Genomic DNA, 18,151 nt, shown 5'->3' on the forward strand with positions numbered 1-18,151 from the left:
GCGGCATGTGGGATCTTAGTTTCCCAACCAGGGATCTAACCGGCGTCCCCTGCATTGCAAGACGGATTCTTAACCACTGGACCACCAGGGAAGTCCCAACTTTATACTAACTGAAAGGCATTAGTCACAAAAGATCATACACTGTATAAATCATTTATATAAAATGTTCAGAACAGGAAAACCCACAAACACAGAGGTAGATTTGTGGTTACAACAGCTGGAAGGAGGGAATGGGTAGTAACTGCTAATGGGTATGGGGTTTCTTTTTTGGGGGTGATAAAGATATTTTAAAACTGATTGTAGTGATGGTTGCAATTTTCAGTGAATACACTAAAAATCATTGACCTGTACATTTTAAAGCTGTTATTAAAAAATTAATCTCTAGGGCTTCCCTGGTGGCGCAGTGGTTAAGAATCTGCCTGCCAATGCAGGGGACACGGGTTCGAGCCTTCGTCTTGGAAGATCCCACATGCCGTGGAGCAACTAAGCCCGTGAGCCACAATTACTGAGACTGCGCATCTGGAGCCTGTGCTCCACAACGGGAGAGGCTGTGACAGTGAGAGGCCCGTGCACCGCGATGAAGAGTGGTCCCCGCTTGCCGCAACTGGAGAAAGCCCTCACACAGAAACAAAGACCCAACACAGCCAAAAATAAATTAATTAATTAAAAAATATTAATCTCTAGAATCACCACTTCTAAGGAATATGCTGTCATTTTTGCCCATAAAACTAAACAATGAAAAGAAATAAGATGAATATTTGTCAAAAGATGGCACGCATACAAACCTAATTTCTTTGGACTTTTTACATTCAAAAGGTATAAAAGGAAAATACGTATCTTCCAATCACACCCCCTCAATCCATGCAAGCAATGTACAAATATCATCAGCCTAATTTGAATCGTTTCATAAATTACACAATACTTATACAAACATACATAAGCATATGCACATATAGAGAGAGGTAGGATTGGGAGGCCTACAAAAGCATACACACATAAGTAATATGTAGCTGGGGAGAGAGAGTCTATACGCATTGCTCTGCAAAAAAAAAAAAAAAAAAAACAGGTATCCTTCCAGGACAAAAGAAATAGATCCATATGTGTTAGTTGCAGCAATGTTTATAATAATGGAAAATTGGAAACAAATTAAATACCCATCAGCAGGAGACTGAATAAATAAATTGTAGATTAGTCACACAATGGGCTAATTATCAATAAAATGAATAAACCAGATGTACATCTACCAACTGAAATAAATTACAAAAAGAATACTAAGAGAGGGCTTCCCTGGTGGCGCAGTTGTTGAGAGTCCACCTGCCGATGCAGGGGACACGGGTTCGTGCCCCGGTCCGGGAAGATCCCACATGCCGCAGAGCGGCTAGGCCCGTGAGCCATGGCCGCTGAGCCTGTGCGTCCGGAGCCTGTGCTCCGCAATGGGAGAGGCCGCAACAGTGAGAGGCCTGCGTATGAAAAAAAAAAAAAAAAAAGAATACTAAGAGAAAAAAGGGAAGTTATAGAGAGGTAAGTATGATATCTTTCTTATAAACCTTTTTATTATGAAAATTTTCAGACATACACAAAAATATAAGACTACTTTATGCAGTCTCCCACACAAAAAAAGTAAAATGTCAATAGGAATTACATTTGATTTATATATTCATTTTGGATTGTTTGACATTTTATGATAGAAAATCTTTCAGGAATTCCCTGGCGGTCCAGTGGTTAGGACTCTGCACTTTCACTGCCGACGGCCAGGGTTCAATCCCTGGTCAGGGAACTAAGATCCCACAAGCCATGCAGCACAGCTGGAAAGAAACAAAAACATAAACAAAAACAACTTCCTTTCTATCATAAACATGATATATATCTCTCCATTTATTCAAAACTTGTTTTATATCTTCCAATTATATTTCATGCTTTTTTCGTAAAGATGTCTTATACCTTATTTAAATTAAATTTAGGGGCTTCCCTGGTGGTGCAGTGGTTAAGAATCCGCCTGCCAATGCAGGAGACACGGGTTCCCTGGTGTCCCTGGTCCAGGAAGATCCCACATGCCACAGAGCAACTAAACCCATGTGCCACAACTACTGAGCCTGTGCTCTAGAGCCCGCGAGCCCGTGTGCCTAGAGCCCGTGCTCTGCAACAAAAGAAACCACCGCAATGAGAAGCCAGCGCACTGCAACAAAGAGTAGCCCCCACTTGCCACAACTAGAGAAAGCCTGTGCACAGCAACGAAGACCCAGCACAGCCAAAAATAAAGTAAAATAATTTTTTTTAAACTTAAAAATTAATTAATTAAATTTGGTTAACTTGTTGTTAGGGATTTTGTAGTTTGTAAATACTATGAATAGAACATTTATTTTCACTTCTAAGTAGTTAAAAGGGTATCTATTATTCAAAGCACCATAAATGTCCAATTATAAGGTGACATTTTCCTCAAAAATTATTTCTCAAAAAAGAAGTCACCTTACATATGAGTCTCTACAAATGTTCTCATTGTACAAGGATGCTTTGTCATAGTACATTAACACTGTTTCAAACAGTGGATACAATTAATTAATGAGTTATGAAATCAATGAGTTACAAACTACCTTTTTAGTAATGCCATCTGTGGGACCATCATTCTGGCCAAGCTCTCCATCATTCCCGTGCAGCGAGGCTACTGGGGGAACAAGATCGGCAAGCCCCATACTACCCCTTGCAAGGTGACTGGCCGCTGTGGCTCTGCGCTGGTGCACTTCATCTCTGCCCCCAGGGGCAATGGCATCCTCTCAGCCCTGTGCCCAAGAAACTACTGATGATGGCTGGAACTGATGACTGCTACACCTCTGCCAGGGGCTGCACCGCCACCCTGGGCAACTTCACCAAGGCCACTTTTGATGGCATTTCCAAGACCTACAGTTATCTCACTTCTGATCTCTGGAAAGAGACGGTGTTCACCAAGTCTCCGTATCAGGAATTCACTGACCACCTTGTAAAGACCCACACCAGAGTTTCCATGCAGAGGACACAGGCTCAAGCTGTAGCCACCACATAGTTTTCTATGAGAAAAATAAAGTGAATGAAGCTAGTTTAAAAAAAAAAGATAGTTAAGAATGGAAAATATCGGACTTCCCTGGTGGTGCAGTGGTTAAGAATCCACCTGCCAATGCAGGGGACACGGGTTTGAGCCCTGGTCCAGGAAGATCCCACATGCCACAAAGCAACTAAGCCCATGCACCACAACTACTGAGCCTGTGCTCTAGAGCCCATGAGCCACAAATACTGAGCCCACAGGCCACAACTACTGAAGCCCACGCGCCTAGAGCCCGTGCTCCGTAACAAGAGAAGCCACTGCATTGAGAAGCAGGCACACCGCAGTGAAAAGTAGCCCCTGCTAACCGCAACTAGAGAAACCCTGCACACAGCAATGAAGACCCAATGCAGCCAAAAAATAAAATTAATTAATTTAAAAAAAAGAATGGAAAATATCAATGGGTTACAAACTATCTTTTTAGTAATGAAAAAGAACATAGTTAAGAATGAAAAATATCGCAGGACATTATATGTAATAAGGCAAGTACTGTGAGGTTTCATTACAAATACATACATATATGAATATATATACTGGGTCACTAAAATATTTCTTATTGTAGATTATAGTCAAAGTCTGAAAGCCCGTGACCAACTGATACATTTGCATCCTCCTTTATCCCTCTATGATTTATTTCCTACACATCCTATTACCTTTTAAAACATGGATCATATCAACTTCCTACTCAAAACTTTCAAAGTCTTTACCTTAGCTTATAATATCCTCTATGTCCCTGGCCTCCTTTCTGGTCTCATTTCCGACTTTCTTTTTTTTAAATATTGAACATTCATTTTATTTTAATGAAACAGTGCCAGGATAATACATATGTTCTTTCTGATCTGGAAGTAAGTAGCCTGTAGTTTTCTGATTCTATTTGTTTTTCACTTGTTCTTTAAGCAAATTTTAATATAAAGTTAAATTTTTCTTTAAGATTAGGTTTAACATAGACTATGTCAACTCAGACAATAAGCCAATGTCTTGAACCACAGATTCGTTAGTTCTATCTTTGTTATATTAATTATGCATGGTTCTTCTCTTATTAGGCTGTTTCCATCCTAATTTGACTTTGCTATTAGTGAATATCTGTTCATCTGTATAGGCCAAGGGGTCTTTTTATCTGATATCTCTAACTTTGGAAAGATGTCTATGCAGGCTGTATTTAAGCCGACTTGGAGCAGATTTGCAGTTCCAAATAAACACATACCTTTACAATTCTACCTTATAACAGTTTATCATACAATCCGAAATGGCTTAATGAATAATTTCCACTAGAGACTGAAAGCCCTGTCTGTATAATGGAACACCAATTCTTTGAGTTTAGTAACTGATTATGGTAAGGTCACTATGTGAACTGACATCAATTACTGTTTTAATGGCCAAAGGCCGTTACTAGCAAGCTATTCAAAGAACTTCCTATTCTTCCTCTCTGCTCAGCTCCAGCCACATCCACCTTCTTAACGTTCCTTCAACAAGCTTAAAAATGCTTCTACTGTAGGGTTCTTCACTTTTTACTCTGCCAAGAACACTCTACTACTAGCTTTGTACATCCAGATCTGGATTATGTAAACTGTACGTGATTTGATGTATACTCCTTTGTCGCAAAAAGCTATATAACTGTACTTTGACCTCTAACAGGTGGAATATTCCTCAGAGCTCTCTAAAAGACTGTCTTCCAGGTTATAATCCTCAGGTTAGGTGGAATAAAATTTTCATTTCTTTCTTAGATCTTAGACTATTAATTAATTTTATTGTCAACACTATATTTAGGCTAATCATTCATTTTATTACAAATGGTTAGGAACACTCCATTCATTGACTAATTGAAAAGACAGATTTTACTAAATATCTACTGAGGACACAAGGTGAGTAAGGTCCACTCCATCCCTGCCCTCAAGTAGCTATAGTCCAAACAGGAAGACATATAACCAGGCAGGGACAAAACAGAGTGAAATCTTAAGAGATAACAGGAATTAGCCCCAGGAAAAGGATTGTCAAGGGTGTTCCCAGAAAAAGGAACAACATGTGCAATCACCTGTGGCCATGAAAGGGCAGTCTGAAAAATCAGTACGGCACCGCAGAGTCAAGTGACTGAAGTGAGACAGGAGGTTAGGACATAAAAGAACCTCTTGGGGATTGGAGGAGAGATCAGAGATTGGAAGAGACTGGAGTCTATAGCAGTAATCCAGGTAAGAAATAATTGACTAAACAGCAGCAGTGGGAATACAGAGGTGTTTGAATCAATGAAAACATTTTTAAAAAGTTAACTTATAAGCATATTTTGGGTCATCTGGATAAAAATCAACATCTCACACCTTGTATTGCCACAAGATTTCATGGCCCACTCTCGTATTTTTATTTATTGTTTTATCACAGGCCAATATGCCAGAGGCCTTCAAGCCAAGTGCAGCCAAGTGAAAGCCAAATATCAACAAAATGCACAAAATAAGCAAAAGTCTTACAGTATATCAACGAAGAAAATGAAAAGAATATGCAAATAGTAGAAAGACAAATACAAAAGAAACTGCTTTGTAGTAGTCATTATCATAGATCCATTTTGAGTGACTTATAATGTGAAATTTTTATTTTTATATGTATCAACTTGCAATAGTTCATTACAAATGTAGTAGTAAATATGTAATGAAGTTTTCACTAAATGGATTTTAATTATATTATTTTGAAGTCATTAATAAATTATGTAGCCCATCAAAATAATAGATCAGAGACATTAAAGGGGTCCAGAATATACCACCATGGCATAAAAATTATTTTGAGTACAGGGCATGAGTTTTGGGAATCATTTACCTGCCCAAAAGCAGAGCTTCCCAAAAGAACTCAAAAGAATTAAGTTGTCATAAATCTCCTTCCCAGGAGCAACCAGAGAAGACTGCCTCATTACCTGAGATGATAATTCTCGACACCACACCTAAACATACACTGTCACAAAATGATCAAGTCTCCCATCTATGCTACTAAGGACCAATTTATCTTTCCTAAAAATTGTTTTCCCATAAGTACCCTTCTCTCTCTTCCCTTCCCCTATTAAGATGGTATATAGTATATATAACTAAGATTCCAAAAGCCACGCAGTGTGGCCAAAAAAAAAAAAAAAAACTGATAGAGGAAGTTGAACCAATGAAATTTGATGTGGAATTGAATATGGGGACTGAATATACGAATTGATGTGGAATTGAAATGGGGAAGGAACCAAGGATGATTCCCAGGATTCTGACCTGTGCAAGTCAGTAGATGGCAGTGCCATTCACTGGGACAGAAGGAGAAGAAAAGAACTGGGGAAGGCAGGGAATAGCAAAGGGAAGAGGGAATGTAGAATTATTTTCAACATACTTTAGGTGTCACCAAGAGATTCAAGTGGAAATGTCCAATAGAAAGACATCTATCTATATGGGTTTCAGCTTATTATATAACTTTGGAACTCACTGGCATATGTACAATATTTGCTATCATGAGAATTAATAATATCATGCAGGGAGTATGTGCAGAGTAAGAAAAGAGCCAGCCACAGAAACTATGTGAAATAATAAATGTTTACTGTGTTTATTGTTTTTTGTTTTTTTTAAGAAAAAAAGAAAAAGAAGGGAACCAGGTCAGAAAGCTCTGAGGAACACCAACATTTTAGGAAAAAGAGAGCAATTAAAAGATAGAAATGAAAAATATTTTACGTACTTAATAACCAAGAAGTCATTTGTGGCCTTATTAAGGGCAGTTTGGGTGGATGTATAGAAGTAGAAGCCAAATTAGAAACAGTAGAAAAGAAACAAATGAGAGATTAAAATAGATGCAGGTGGGGCTTCCCTGGTGGCGCAGTGATTCAGAGTCCGCCTGCCGATGCAGGGGACACGGGTTCATGTCCCGGTCCGGGAATATCCCACATGCCGCGGAGCGGCTGGGCCCGTGAGCCATGGCCGCTCAGCCTGCGCATCCGGAGCCTGTGCTCCGCAACGGGAGAGGCCACAACAGTGAGAGGCCCGCATACCGCAAAAAAAAAAAAAAAAAAAAATAGATGCAGGTGATTGCTTCTCAATCACCCAAACAGCAGCTTCAAAAACAAAGAGATACTAGGTTCTACCTTTGTAAATTCCTATTCTATAGGACTCAATGGAATCCCAGAATTTACATTAGTAAAATTTTCATGTACTGGTGATCCTCACATACTTCAAAATGAACTTTGTGAACTTTAGAAACCAGTGACATATAAAAATGATTGACATATTATTATTCATGAAATCTAGAATGTAAAACTTAAAAGATACTTCTGATACACTATCTCAATGAATACAAAATAAAGGTTAACTTTACAAGTTTCTTCAAGGAAGCCTACTGAACAGTCACAAGAACACAATGAATGAACTACCTTTTCACATAAATTTAATAGTAAGGTAAGGGGGGAAAGATCTCACACATCAAAATACATTCTGATCACTTAAAGAGTTACCAATTGAAACTGTAAGTGCAACAAATGGATGCTACTGCATGAAAACAGCTTGTGGGTCAGTCACTAGACATACGGGTTTTAAGAAAGCAATCAAAGAGGAAGAGCAAATATTAAGAATCAAACTGGGGGTATGGGCAATTTCAGGGTCTACAAGACGTTTATGAAATGTGATACTGAAACAGCAAAGAAATGGACTCAATACTAACAAAAGTGAAGGTCAGGTCATATATTAATTACAATCCAAAGGAAACTAAGCTAGGTGGCAATTTCAAAAAATATCAGCAAATGTTTACTCTAATTATATGTATCCACCTACATAAAGAAACCAAAGAGAAGGTTCTGATCCTTGATTCAGGCATAACTACCAGGTAAGCTGAATAACAGTGGTTAAATAAGACTGCCTAGTTTAAATCTAGGTTCCACAACGTATTAGCTGTGTGACCTTGAACCAGTTGCTTGACCACTCATCTCAGTTTCCTGGTCAGTAAACCTAACAGTTCTCTTATCATAGAGCTGTTGTGAGGATTAAATGAAATGATGCATATAATGCAACCTAGCACAGTGACTGGGCATACAGTAAGTAAACAGTAAATGTTAGTGCTTACTGTTACTATTTTATGTCTTTCAGGAGTTCCCAGTCTAACAGCAGAGACTAACCAGAAGCTCAATGCAGTAAGTTCTATTAGAGGTATGCAAAGAGTCTTATGAGAGTCCAAAGTTACTGTGCCCACTGAAAACATTAAAGGGAACTCAGCCACAACAATCAGTATTATAGACCACATGCCAATCTTATTCTCAACATGCTTTGATCACGACGACTAAAGACTTCCTATATTAAAAATACAACATCATAAATACGGTTTTCCTCATAGTGAAACTAAAAGAGATTTACATTTCCGTCATGCCTAAAATAGAGATATGAGCACAAGTCTAGCATTTAAACTGATGACCAACCCCCCCCCATATTCTACTGTGTTTTAGCTGATACTATTGTACAAAAATCCACAGAAAATTTCACCAGAAAAAAAAAGAAGTTGGAAATGAGCTCAAATCTCATCATGAACAAGTTAACACGTGTTTAGTGAACTAAACTGCAAAATACCCAATTCTAAGATATTCATTCGATAAAACTGGTAATTCCTTAAATGTGCTAGAAACCGTGTGAGTCTGCTGGAGAGAGGATGATGTGCAAAAACAGATATTCTTGTCCTCATAGGACTTACAGTCTAGAGGGAAAGCTAATATTATTTTATAACAGGGTAATCTGGGTGGGAGAGAGGGTGTAGAATATCCTTCTCACTCTTAATCTATAAGGGAAAAAGTTGAATATTACATAATATTACAAAAAAATACTATTAATAAAACTATAGTTTCTAACTGCCTTGGCAAATTGACTCAAATAGTCAATAAGGAAGCTAATTAGAAGTGGGAGGCATGGGACTTCCCTGGTGGCACCATGGTTAAGACTCTGTGCTCCCAATGCAGGGGGCCCGGGTTCGATCCCTGGCCAGGGAACTAGACCCCAAGTGCATGCCACAACTAGGAGTTTGCATGTCACAACTAAGGAGCCCTCGAGCTGCAACTAAGGAGCTAGCCTGCCACAACTAAGACCCTGTGCAAACAAATAAATAAATTAAACAATTGTTTTAAAAAGTGGGAGTAATGATTTGCCTTTAGCCCTTATTACATGGTAATCAGATGAAGATCTGCCAGTTTAAGTAGTCTTGCAATTTCACCATCAATTTCTACAAAGGAAATAAGTGTACACAAATCTACACGGAGACTTAGAAAAACCTGTCTAGACAAACTTTGGATTGTAGTGCAATATAACAATCAACCACATAAAGAAATGTCCAGATTGAGGCATCCTGTAATATAATGACACTATACAATATGAGAGTAAGTTACAGAAAAGTGAAAAAGGTGACTCCTCAGTCACCTTTTAGATTATAATCTAAAAACAAAACAAAAGATCCAACTAAACTGTAATATGTAATTTAAGCAAGCTACATCAAACCTGAAGCATAAGAGAATTCAATAGAATATTTAAGCAGCAATAAGTGCCTAGAAAGAATTAACCAAAAAAATTAGATTCCAGCACTGAACTTTTTTTTCACCTTCTAGAGAAATATCCTCCCCTCCAATTCTCCACCACATCCCTACTCTCTTTATTATTAGTGGGATGAACAATAAAGGAACCCAATACAGGACATTAGCCATTTTACTGAGAATACTTTTTCAAAAAACTTTAGAAATGGGGCTTATAAAAAGAATGTCAAAATTATATCTTAACAAGGGTATATACCTCATGACCCAGCTATTCCACTTCCGGGCATTATCTGAAGAACACAAAAACACTAATTCAGACAGATATATGTACCCCCGTGTTCCCTGAAGCATTATTTACAACAGCCAAGATATGGAAACAACCTAAGTGTCCATCAGTGGATGAATGGATAAAGAAGATGTGATAAATATACACACACACAATGGAATATTACTCATGCATAAAAAGAATGAAATCCTGCCATTTACAAGAACGTGGATGGAACTTGAAGGTACTATGCTAAGTGAAATAAGCAGACAAAGACAAATAGCATATAATTTCACTCATATTTCGAATCTAAAAAAACAAAGCAAGTGAAGAGACAAAATAAAACAAAAACTCATCAATATAGAGATCAGATTAGTGGTTACCAGAGGGGAAGGGGGTTGGGAGATGGATGAAATGGGTGAAAGGGCCAACTGTGTATGGTGATGGATGGTAACTAGACTTGTGGTGGTGATCACTTTGTAGTGTATACAGATGTCAAATTATAATGTTATACACTTGAAACTTTTTTTTTTTTTTTTTTTTGTCGTACGCGGGCCTCTCACTGTTGTGGCCTCTCCCGTTGCGGAGCACAGGCTCCGGACGCGCAGGCTCAGCGGCCATGGCTCACGGGCCCAGCCGCTCCGCGGCATGTGGGATCTTCCCGGACCGGGGCACGAACCCGTGTTGCCTGCATCGGCAGGCGGACTCTCAACCACTGTGCCACCAGGGAAGCCCCTGAAACTTATTTTTTAAAAAGTGGGGGATACGGACTTCCCTGGTGGTCCAGTGATAAAGAATCCACCTTACAATTCAGGGGACTCGGATTCAATCCCTGGTCAGGGAACTAAGATCCCACATGTTGCGGGGCAACTAAGCCTGCATGCCACAATTACTGTGCTCACGCGCCTCAGCTAGAGCCCGTGTGCCGCAAACTAAAGAGCCCACACGCTCTGGAACCCACACGCCACAACTACAGAGCCCACACGCCGTGGAGCCTGCGTGCCACAACTACAGAAGAGAAAATCTGCATGCCACACTAGAGAGAAGCCCGAGCACCGCAACGAAGAGCCTGCACACAGCAAAGAAAGATCCTGCGTGCCTCAACAAAGATCCAACACAGCCAAAAATAAATAAATAAATAATAAATATATTTTTTTTAAAAAGTCGGGGTACATATTTGCAATCCTATGATTTCCTTCCCTATCTGACTCCAGAATTGGCTCTGAGCAACCTGTATACAGGGACTCTTTTCTTACTCTCTTTTACATTCCTAAGGACAGAACTTAAGTGTGCAACAAATGTCTGTTGGACTGGATCAAATCAACATAGTGACAACATCTCCAACACAGTACATACAGTGGCTAAATTGCTTTAACATTTCAAAATTATCAAAAATATACTTACATATAAGTTTACATGCATATTTACAAGATTTGCCATTTAAAGCTCATGTAAAACTGCAATTTATAGATTATAAGAAAAAGCCACAGTCATATGACATCTTGCTTAAGAGTTTTGACCTTAAAGTGAAATGTCTTAAAATAATTTCATCCTCGGTGAAAATGTAACTAAAGAGCCTAGAATAAAATGTAGTTTACATAATGTTACCGTAAATTTGAAAAAGAACAACTGATTCAACTTAACACCATTTCAGTGCTTACCCCCACTTATTCTTGCTTCTGCCTACATACCTGCCTACTCATAGACATTTTTAAAAGTCTTTTAGAGCCTTCTTTGTAAAGAAAACAGTAGTCTCTAAAAACAATGTAAATTAGCTATTTTAGTCATTGATTATTTTCTCGAACTTCACAGCAATCTTACATTCCAATGGACAACTTAAGCATTTTAATATTATTCTACCAGTTTTGTTTCCAAGAACCAAAGATTTATAAGTAAATTGGTAACTTGGCAAACTGTTGGCAGAAAATCTGTCTTTATTATAACGATTATAATAAACTTAGCAAATCACAACACACGACAATTTAAAGAATCCTAGAAGGGGTATAAAATTAGAAGACACCCTCACACCAAATGACAAATTATAGTGCCACATGTACACTCTGGTCAGAGGTTCAGAGACTTGTGTCCAACCACTTTCCAAGTGATGTAAAGACCTCTGGAAATCAAACAGGAGATCCTCCCCTTCTAAAGCTGAAAAACTGAACGAGGGGGCCTAAGTACAATTCGGGAAAGGTTCAGGGAGAGATGAAGCAGGCCCTAAGGAGGTCTCGCCAAAGCACAATCACCCATTCGTCTCCGCAAATTCACACTGAGTATGACCCTCACGTCACTGCAGGCCCGACGGGACCGAAATGAATCAGACCCCAAACTCTGCTCTCTAGAAGACATGGGTGAAGAGGCGAGGAGGGGAAAGGCACATAAACAGGCACTATGAGCCTTGTATGCCAGTTCTGAGGTACGGACCGAATCTGTATTCTTCACCCATGTATACCCAGGGCGTTACATACAGCAAGTGCTCAGTGACTGTGTGCTGAACGAAAGAATAAATAAATAAAAAATATGGAAAACAAAGACGAGCCGCGGTGTCCGTGGCTCTGCCTCCCACCTCCAGCCGTTCCTGACACGGGCAGAAAAGTCACCCTCCCCTCAGACGGCGGCAGCAACCAAAGGTCAGCTCGAGCCGGGGCCCAAACTTTGCCGTCCCCAGCGCCCCGTCCCCACCTCCCACCCCCGGGCGGCACTTACCGTTAGTGTAGGGAGACCCCGAGGCCCGGGCGGCCCCGTTCTGGGCCTGGAGGCCGATGGGGGCGCCGCCAGAGGCAGGTATCCCGGGCTGGGACATGACGACGATGTTTATCGGGGTTGGAAGGGGCTGGTTGGCGTCTGCGGCAGCGCCAAGCCGAGAGTTGAAAGACGACTGCTGGAAGCAGAGGGAGGGGGCTAACGACTTAGAACTGAAGGCGGGATAGAGAGAGGGCGGCGCAGGAAGCCCTAGGCATGGCGCCGCATTCTCCCTAGCCCGCCGGCGGTGACTGCCTGGTCTGGGGGCTGAGGCTTGGAAGTCGGGCCGATGGGGCCGAAAACGCCGGGCTGGTAGGCAGCAGCCAAGCGGAGAGAGACGTAGGGAGGCCCCGGCCGGAACTGCCTGTCAGCCCCCGGCCGCGCAGGCGCAATCGGGACACGTGGCACTTCCGGCTCCGGCCTTGCAGCTGCCGCCGGTATAGGTGAGCTCTTCTTTCCCCGCAGGGCTGCCCTGAAGCCACCTGACAGCTCCGGGTGTCCCGGCCCGAAGGACGGAGCTCGGCCTCTCCTGCCACGTCACTCTCACCGTCGGCCGGAAGTGGCGTGTGTCACCGATACGGAAATCCCCGCCGTGATGAACGTCATCTGGCCGGCACGGCCGGGATGTGAGGGCAGTCAGGGTTTCAGTGGAAGCTTTCGTGGGGTGGGAATGACAGTTCCTCTCCTCGAGTTTTTGTGAAGATTACCTGGGAGGACAGACGTCATCGTCCTCTGCTGAGACTGTGCCGAGTAGCTGAGCCGATTAATGTTCGTTGCAGTATTTCATTTCACATTTCATCATCATATTCCAGGTGTAAATTGTAAGGGATTTTTTAAAAAGGAGTGGTTAATTATGTACATGTGTTCAGAGTAATCAAATCGAAGAGGAGGCCTTTGCTTTTTGACCGGAGGATTCAGAAGTCATTTTAATTTTGAAACTCGCTGATTCATATAGCATAGTCACGCCAAAGTTCATTAACAGCATATTTAAATGGCAGTTTTATTTCCTCTTCTAAGAGTTTGCAGTAAGGTACAACATTCAAACTTCCTTTCTAGTCAAGGAGACTTTTTTTTTTCTTACAAGTAGAAGATTTTTTTTTAACTTTTGAGGCCAAAGGGAGGTAGAAACTGGAGTGATTAGACAACATAATTAATGATCTCAGTAGTCATCTTAGCCACCTTCATTTTACTTAGGTTTTCCTGTTCTGAGCTGATGATCAAGCCCTTCTTTAGACTGCAGATTTGAACTGTTCATTAAAATGTCATAACAACAGTTTCAAAACCGGTGAAGGGTGAAATACATCTTACTTAATTCACTTAATATCAAATGCCTATTATGAAATGTTATATTACATGCAAAAAGAGTAAGAACTAAACTGCTGTGTGATGCCTGAAAAATGAACAGTAAGAATTCAAAACACTAAATGTTAACTTTTATCCTTTTTTTATCATTTGCCTCAGATGTGTAAAAATGTGTTTGCTGTGTATGAAAAATTAAACTCCTTTGTACAGTATACAAGACTTCTTTAGGATGAAGATGATACTTTTGGTCAAACTGTTTTCAGCTTAGAGCCCCTATAACCAAATCCCAAATCACGTATCCCAAGAACACTTGAAGAGATACACAAACACAAGCCTCTTAATGGTTTAAAGAGAAACCTCAGAAACTGAACCTCCCTGAGGTCAGACAGAAAGTCAGCGTCACTCTTCAAAAGAGCAAATCCTTAGGCCTGGTCTCAAACTTGCTTCAGTTGAGTTCTTTTTTTTTTTAATTCAACTTTTAAATGATCTTGGTTTGTTGACCTTGGCACAGGAATTTGATTTGGTTAAATCAAGGTTTCTCTGGACTTTGTTCTGTTTAAGCAATATCTGTATTGAGAAAAAAAATACTGATGAAGAAGAATTAGCCATTTTAAAAAGTAGATAACCTCTGGTTAAATCAGGTTAAATAAACATAAATAATTTGCTAATAAGTAAACAGTGCTTCTTCTAAAATGTGTTCCACCCCTAAGTATCCCTGTTGCTATTATCACCCCCACTCCAAAAACAAGAAACAAAATTAATGGTTAAGTCTTTCAAGTGTTTTTTACATTTTCAATGTAGTCAGCTTTAAAATATTGAGGAAAAACGCATAATTTGTCATCTGCACACCCTTAGGAATAGTTGGAAGATAAGTGTAAATAACTGAGGTGAGACAACATATTTAAACAGTTAAGTGCTTTTCCTATTAAATATTATCCACACATTACCAAATCCTTCTCTGGCTTCTTTAAGTTGGCCACATAAATTTTATGGAAAAATTATTAGTGCTATTACCAGTTGTTAAGGGTATCGATATTTCTTTGGTCAATTATTTATATCTACCCTACACTACCATACACTTTTCTAAGCTAATGTCAGTAATATATTCTACTTTCTTATCCTGATTTTCAGAACAACAGGACCCTTCTACTGCATATGCCCCTTCATATTTTTATCTATGTATCACATTTTCTGCACATTATTTTCGGAGCCTTCAACCCTATTTAAGAAAATTATATACAACAAAATAAGTGACACAAAAGTGTTTGAGTAAGGAGACAACACTGTACAAAGAATATTTCATTAAATTTGATTACTTATTTAGACCCAAAAGAGGGAGATGCATTCCTAATAAAATTTGCTGATTTGCAGAAGTGGACTTTGGCTCACACCAGCCTAAGTCCACTTTGCTTGCCTGCTCGCGACTATTGAACTGTCAGCTGATAAGCAGGATCAATCCTGTTTACTTTTCAGGATAACGGAAATTATTTTAGGTCTCCTAGTTTTTTTGTTTTTTTTTCTATTTCTATTTCAAACAAACAAACTAGTTTCAATTACAAACAGCAGGTTTGTTCTGAAACTCTCTTGTGGCTCCACTTTAGGAACAGTTCCTCTGGCCTCATTTGCCTCTCACAGGACATCTGTCTGTATCTGAAGTCAGTAGCTCTGAAGGTACATTACAAGTACAGTCATCCCACACCAAGCCAGTAAATCCCATTGCTTTCTTTGAAAACTTTTCATCTTTATGTAGTTCTCACTGCCCACTCTGGTTAGTTATTATCATCTTGCACCTGAGCTATTGGAATGGTCTTACTGGTTTCAATCTCTCCCATCCATCCTTCCTGCTGAATTGAGCTCCTAAGTACTGACTCCATTTTTATTTTCCTATACCCCTAAACCTGTAATTGCTCCCTTTGCCTGCTCCATCAAGTTAAAGTTTCTCTGCATGGCTTTTCTCATCTCATTCTGAGTAAAATCCAAAGTCCTACTCATAGCCTACAAGGCCTCAGATGACTTGACATTGCTACTTCTCTCTCCTCATCATCTTCTACACTGCCTCTCACTCAGCACTTGCTATCTCTCTAGCTACCCAAGCACAAGTCTGCCTTAATACTTATGTCCATTACCCAGGATGCTCTTCTTCAAGACACCCATCTAGCTCAATCTCTCACCCCTTCTTTAGTCAAATGATACCTTATGGTGAGGCCCTTACTGAGCACCCTATACAACAACATACCCTCTGTGCTCACTTTCTATCCCTCTTACCTTGCTTTTTTTTCTTCATAGCACTTCTCATCATTGTTATATACTTGTGTTTATGTTTATCTTTCTTCAGTGGAATAAAATTCTATACATATCGTGACAATTCTAAGGTAACCTTTTTTTATATAAGTTTATTTTATTTAGTTAGTTATGTTTGGCTGCATTGGGTCTTTGTTGCTGTGCGTGGGCTTTCTCTAGTTGCGGAGAGCAGGGGCTACTCTTCATTGCAGTGCGCGGGCTTCTCATTGCGGTGGCTTCTCTTGTTGCGGAGCACGGGCTCTAGGCACGCGGGCTTTAGTAGTTGTGACTCACGGGCTCTAGAGTGCAGGCTCAGTAGTTGTGGCGCACGGGCTTAGTTGCTCCGCGGGATGTGGGATCTTCCCGGACCAGGGCTCAAACCCGTGTCCACTCCATTGGCAGGAGGATTCTTAACCACTGCGCCACCAAGGAAGCCCAAGGTAATCGTTTTGATTTCATGTCTGTCTCCTTATTTAGAGTGTAAGAAAGTAGAGCCCAGGGCCAGTGTCCTATTTACCTCTGTATTCTCAGCACTTGGCTTGGGGCCTTACACTTGACAGGTATTCAATAAACATTTTTGAATGGATAAATTTAAAGCGTCATCTGTTCCAATCTTCTATTCTGAATATTTTGAGCCTCACTAATTCACTACTGTAAGTTCATATTGCAACTGTAGCCCAAACCACACCACTAGCACTTGTTTCTAAACTATGTTGTTCTCTAATTCTTTTATTCTTAACTATTACGCTGCATTGTGTCCCATCTGATACTGACCTGGTAGTGTAGTTGAAATAGTGTCAGCCTCTGGTCAGACCCTATCGCCCCGGAGTAGCACTGGAGGTACAATATCAAATGCCAACTCTTTTTCCTTTTCTAACTCTAAAGATATCGCTCTGTCCCTGCCCCATCTACACACAACCTGGCACCATGGTATCAGAGATCTGAGATATAAATTCCCCTTTAAACCTATCTTTTCATCGTACTTTCTACTCATCAGCTCTTTCACTGATTTATTCATTCATTCAACAAATATTGATTAAATGCCTTCCATATGTCAGGCACCAAGCAAAAACAGAACAGGATAGATAGGATCTCTTCCTTATGTGGAGTTTACAGTGGAGGAAATGCAATAAAAATGTAAATAAATATATCTTTATAAATTTCGAATTTGATAAGTGCTGTTGAGATATTGGTAGTGAGATAGAGAATAGGAAGCAAGGATCTGATTTGGATAGGAGGGTTAGGACATGAGGTAACATTTAAGCTGTGATCTAAAGGACGAGGAAGCTACCCATACAAAGGGAGAAGGTGGGGAGAAGGACGACACTGGGCAAAGGGAACAGCACCTACAAAAGCCCAGAGGGAGGAATGAGCTTGCTGTGGTGAGCAAGGTAGAATGGCACAAGGTGAAATTCGAGAAACACAGGAGGCAGAGCAGCAAGAGCCTTATAAGGCATTGTAAAGAGTTTACAGACTTTGGGAAGCAATTGAAGAATTGTAAACAGCGGAGTAATTTGATCTAATTCATGCTTTAAGATGAATCCATTAAAAAAAAAATCAGTGCAACAGCTGTGAGGGTAATTGACTGGTGGGGAAAGAAGAGTTGTTGCAGTAACCCAGGCCACAGATGATGGTGGCCTGCAGTAAGGTGGTTGTAGTGGAGAGAGAAGTAGACTCACTAATCCAAGTTAAAACTTTGGTATTTCCTTTACTTTTGCTACCAACATGTAATCAAGCATGTCTGACTCCCTATTTCTTTGCTCCCACTGACCCAGCACCGCCCCACGTTACCTCTCACCTCTGTGATTGCAGCTGTCTTATTACTGATCTCAGCTTTCAGTCCTGACCTGTTCCAATACAACCCACGCACTGCTGCCAGAGCAAACTTTCAAAAATATGACTGACCATGTTCCTGTTCTGCTCAGAACCTCTGAAAGGCTCTACAGTTTGGGAGTCAAGGTCCCTGGTAGTCCAGTTGAAAGCTATT

General features: G+C 40.3%; 1 protein-coding gene across 4 annotated transcripts in view; it reads right to left on the bottom strand.

Annotated features, from left to right (window-relative positions):
* SEC24A (SEC24 homolog A, COPII component) overlaps positions 1-13,052 on the bottom strand; it is a 63,200-nt gene extending 50,148 nt beyond the window's left edge. For all 4 annotated transcript variants that reach the window (XM_027097254.1, XM_027097265.1, XM_027097243.1 and 1 more), the window contains exon 1: positions 12,547-13,052. In XM_027097254.1, coding sequence (XP_026953055.1) covers positions 12,547-12,643 — 97 coding nt within the window. In that variant the 5' untranslated portion in view covers positions 12,644-13,052. The remainder of the gene's footprint in view (positions 1-12,546) is intronic.
* Between the last annotated feature and the right edge of the window lie 5,099 nt (positions 13,053-18,151).

Source organism: Aethalodelphis obliquidens, unplaced genomic scaffold, assembly GCF_003676395.1.
Source record: "Aethalodelphis obliquidens isolate GAN/ISIS:26980383/991018 unplaced genomic scaffold, ASM367639v1 scaffold4, whole genome shotgun sequence".
NCBI classification, from domain to species: Eukaryota; Metazoa; Chordata; class Mammalia; order Artiodactyla; family Delphinidae; genus Aethalodelphis; species Aethalodelphis obliquidens.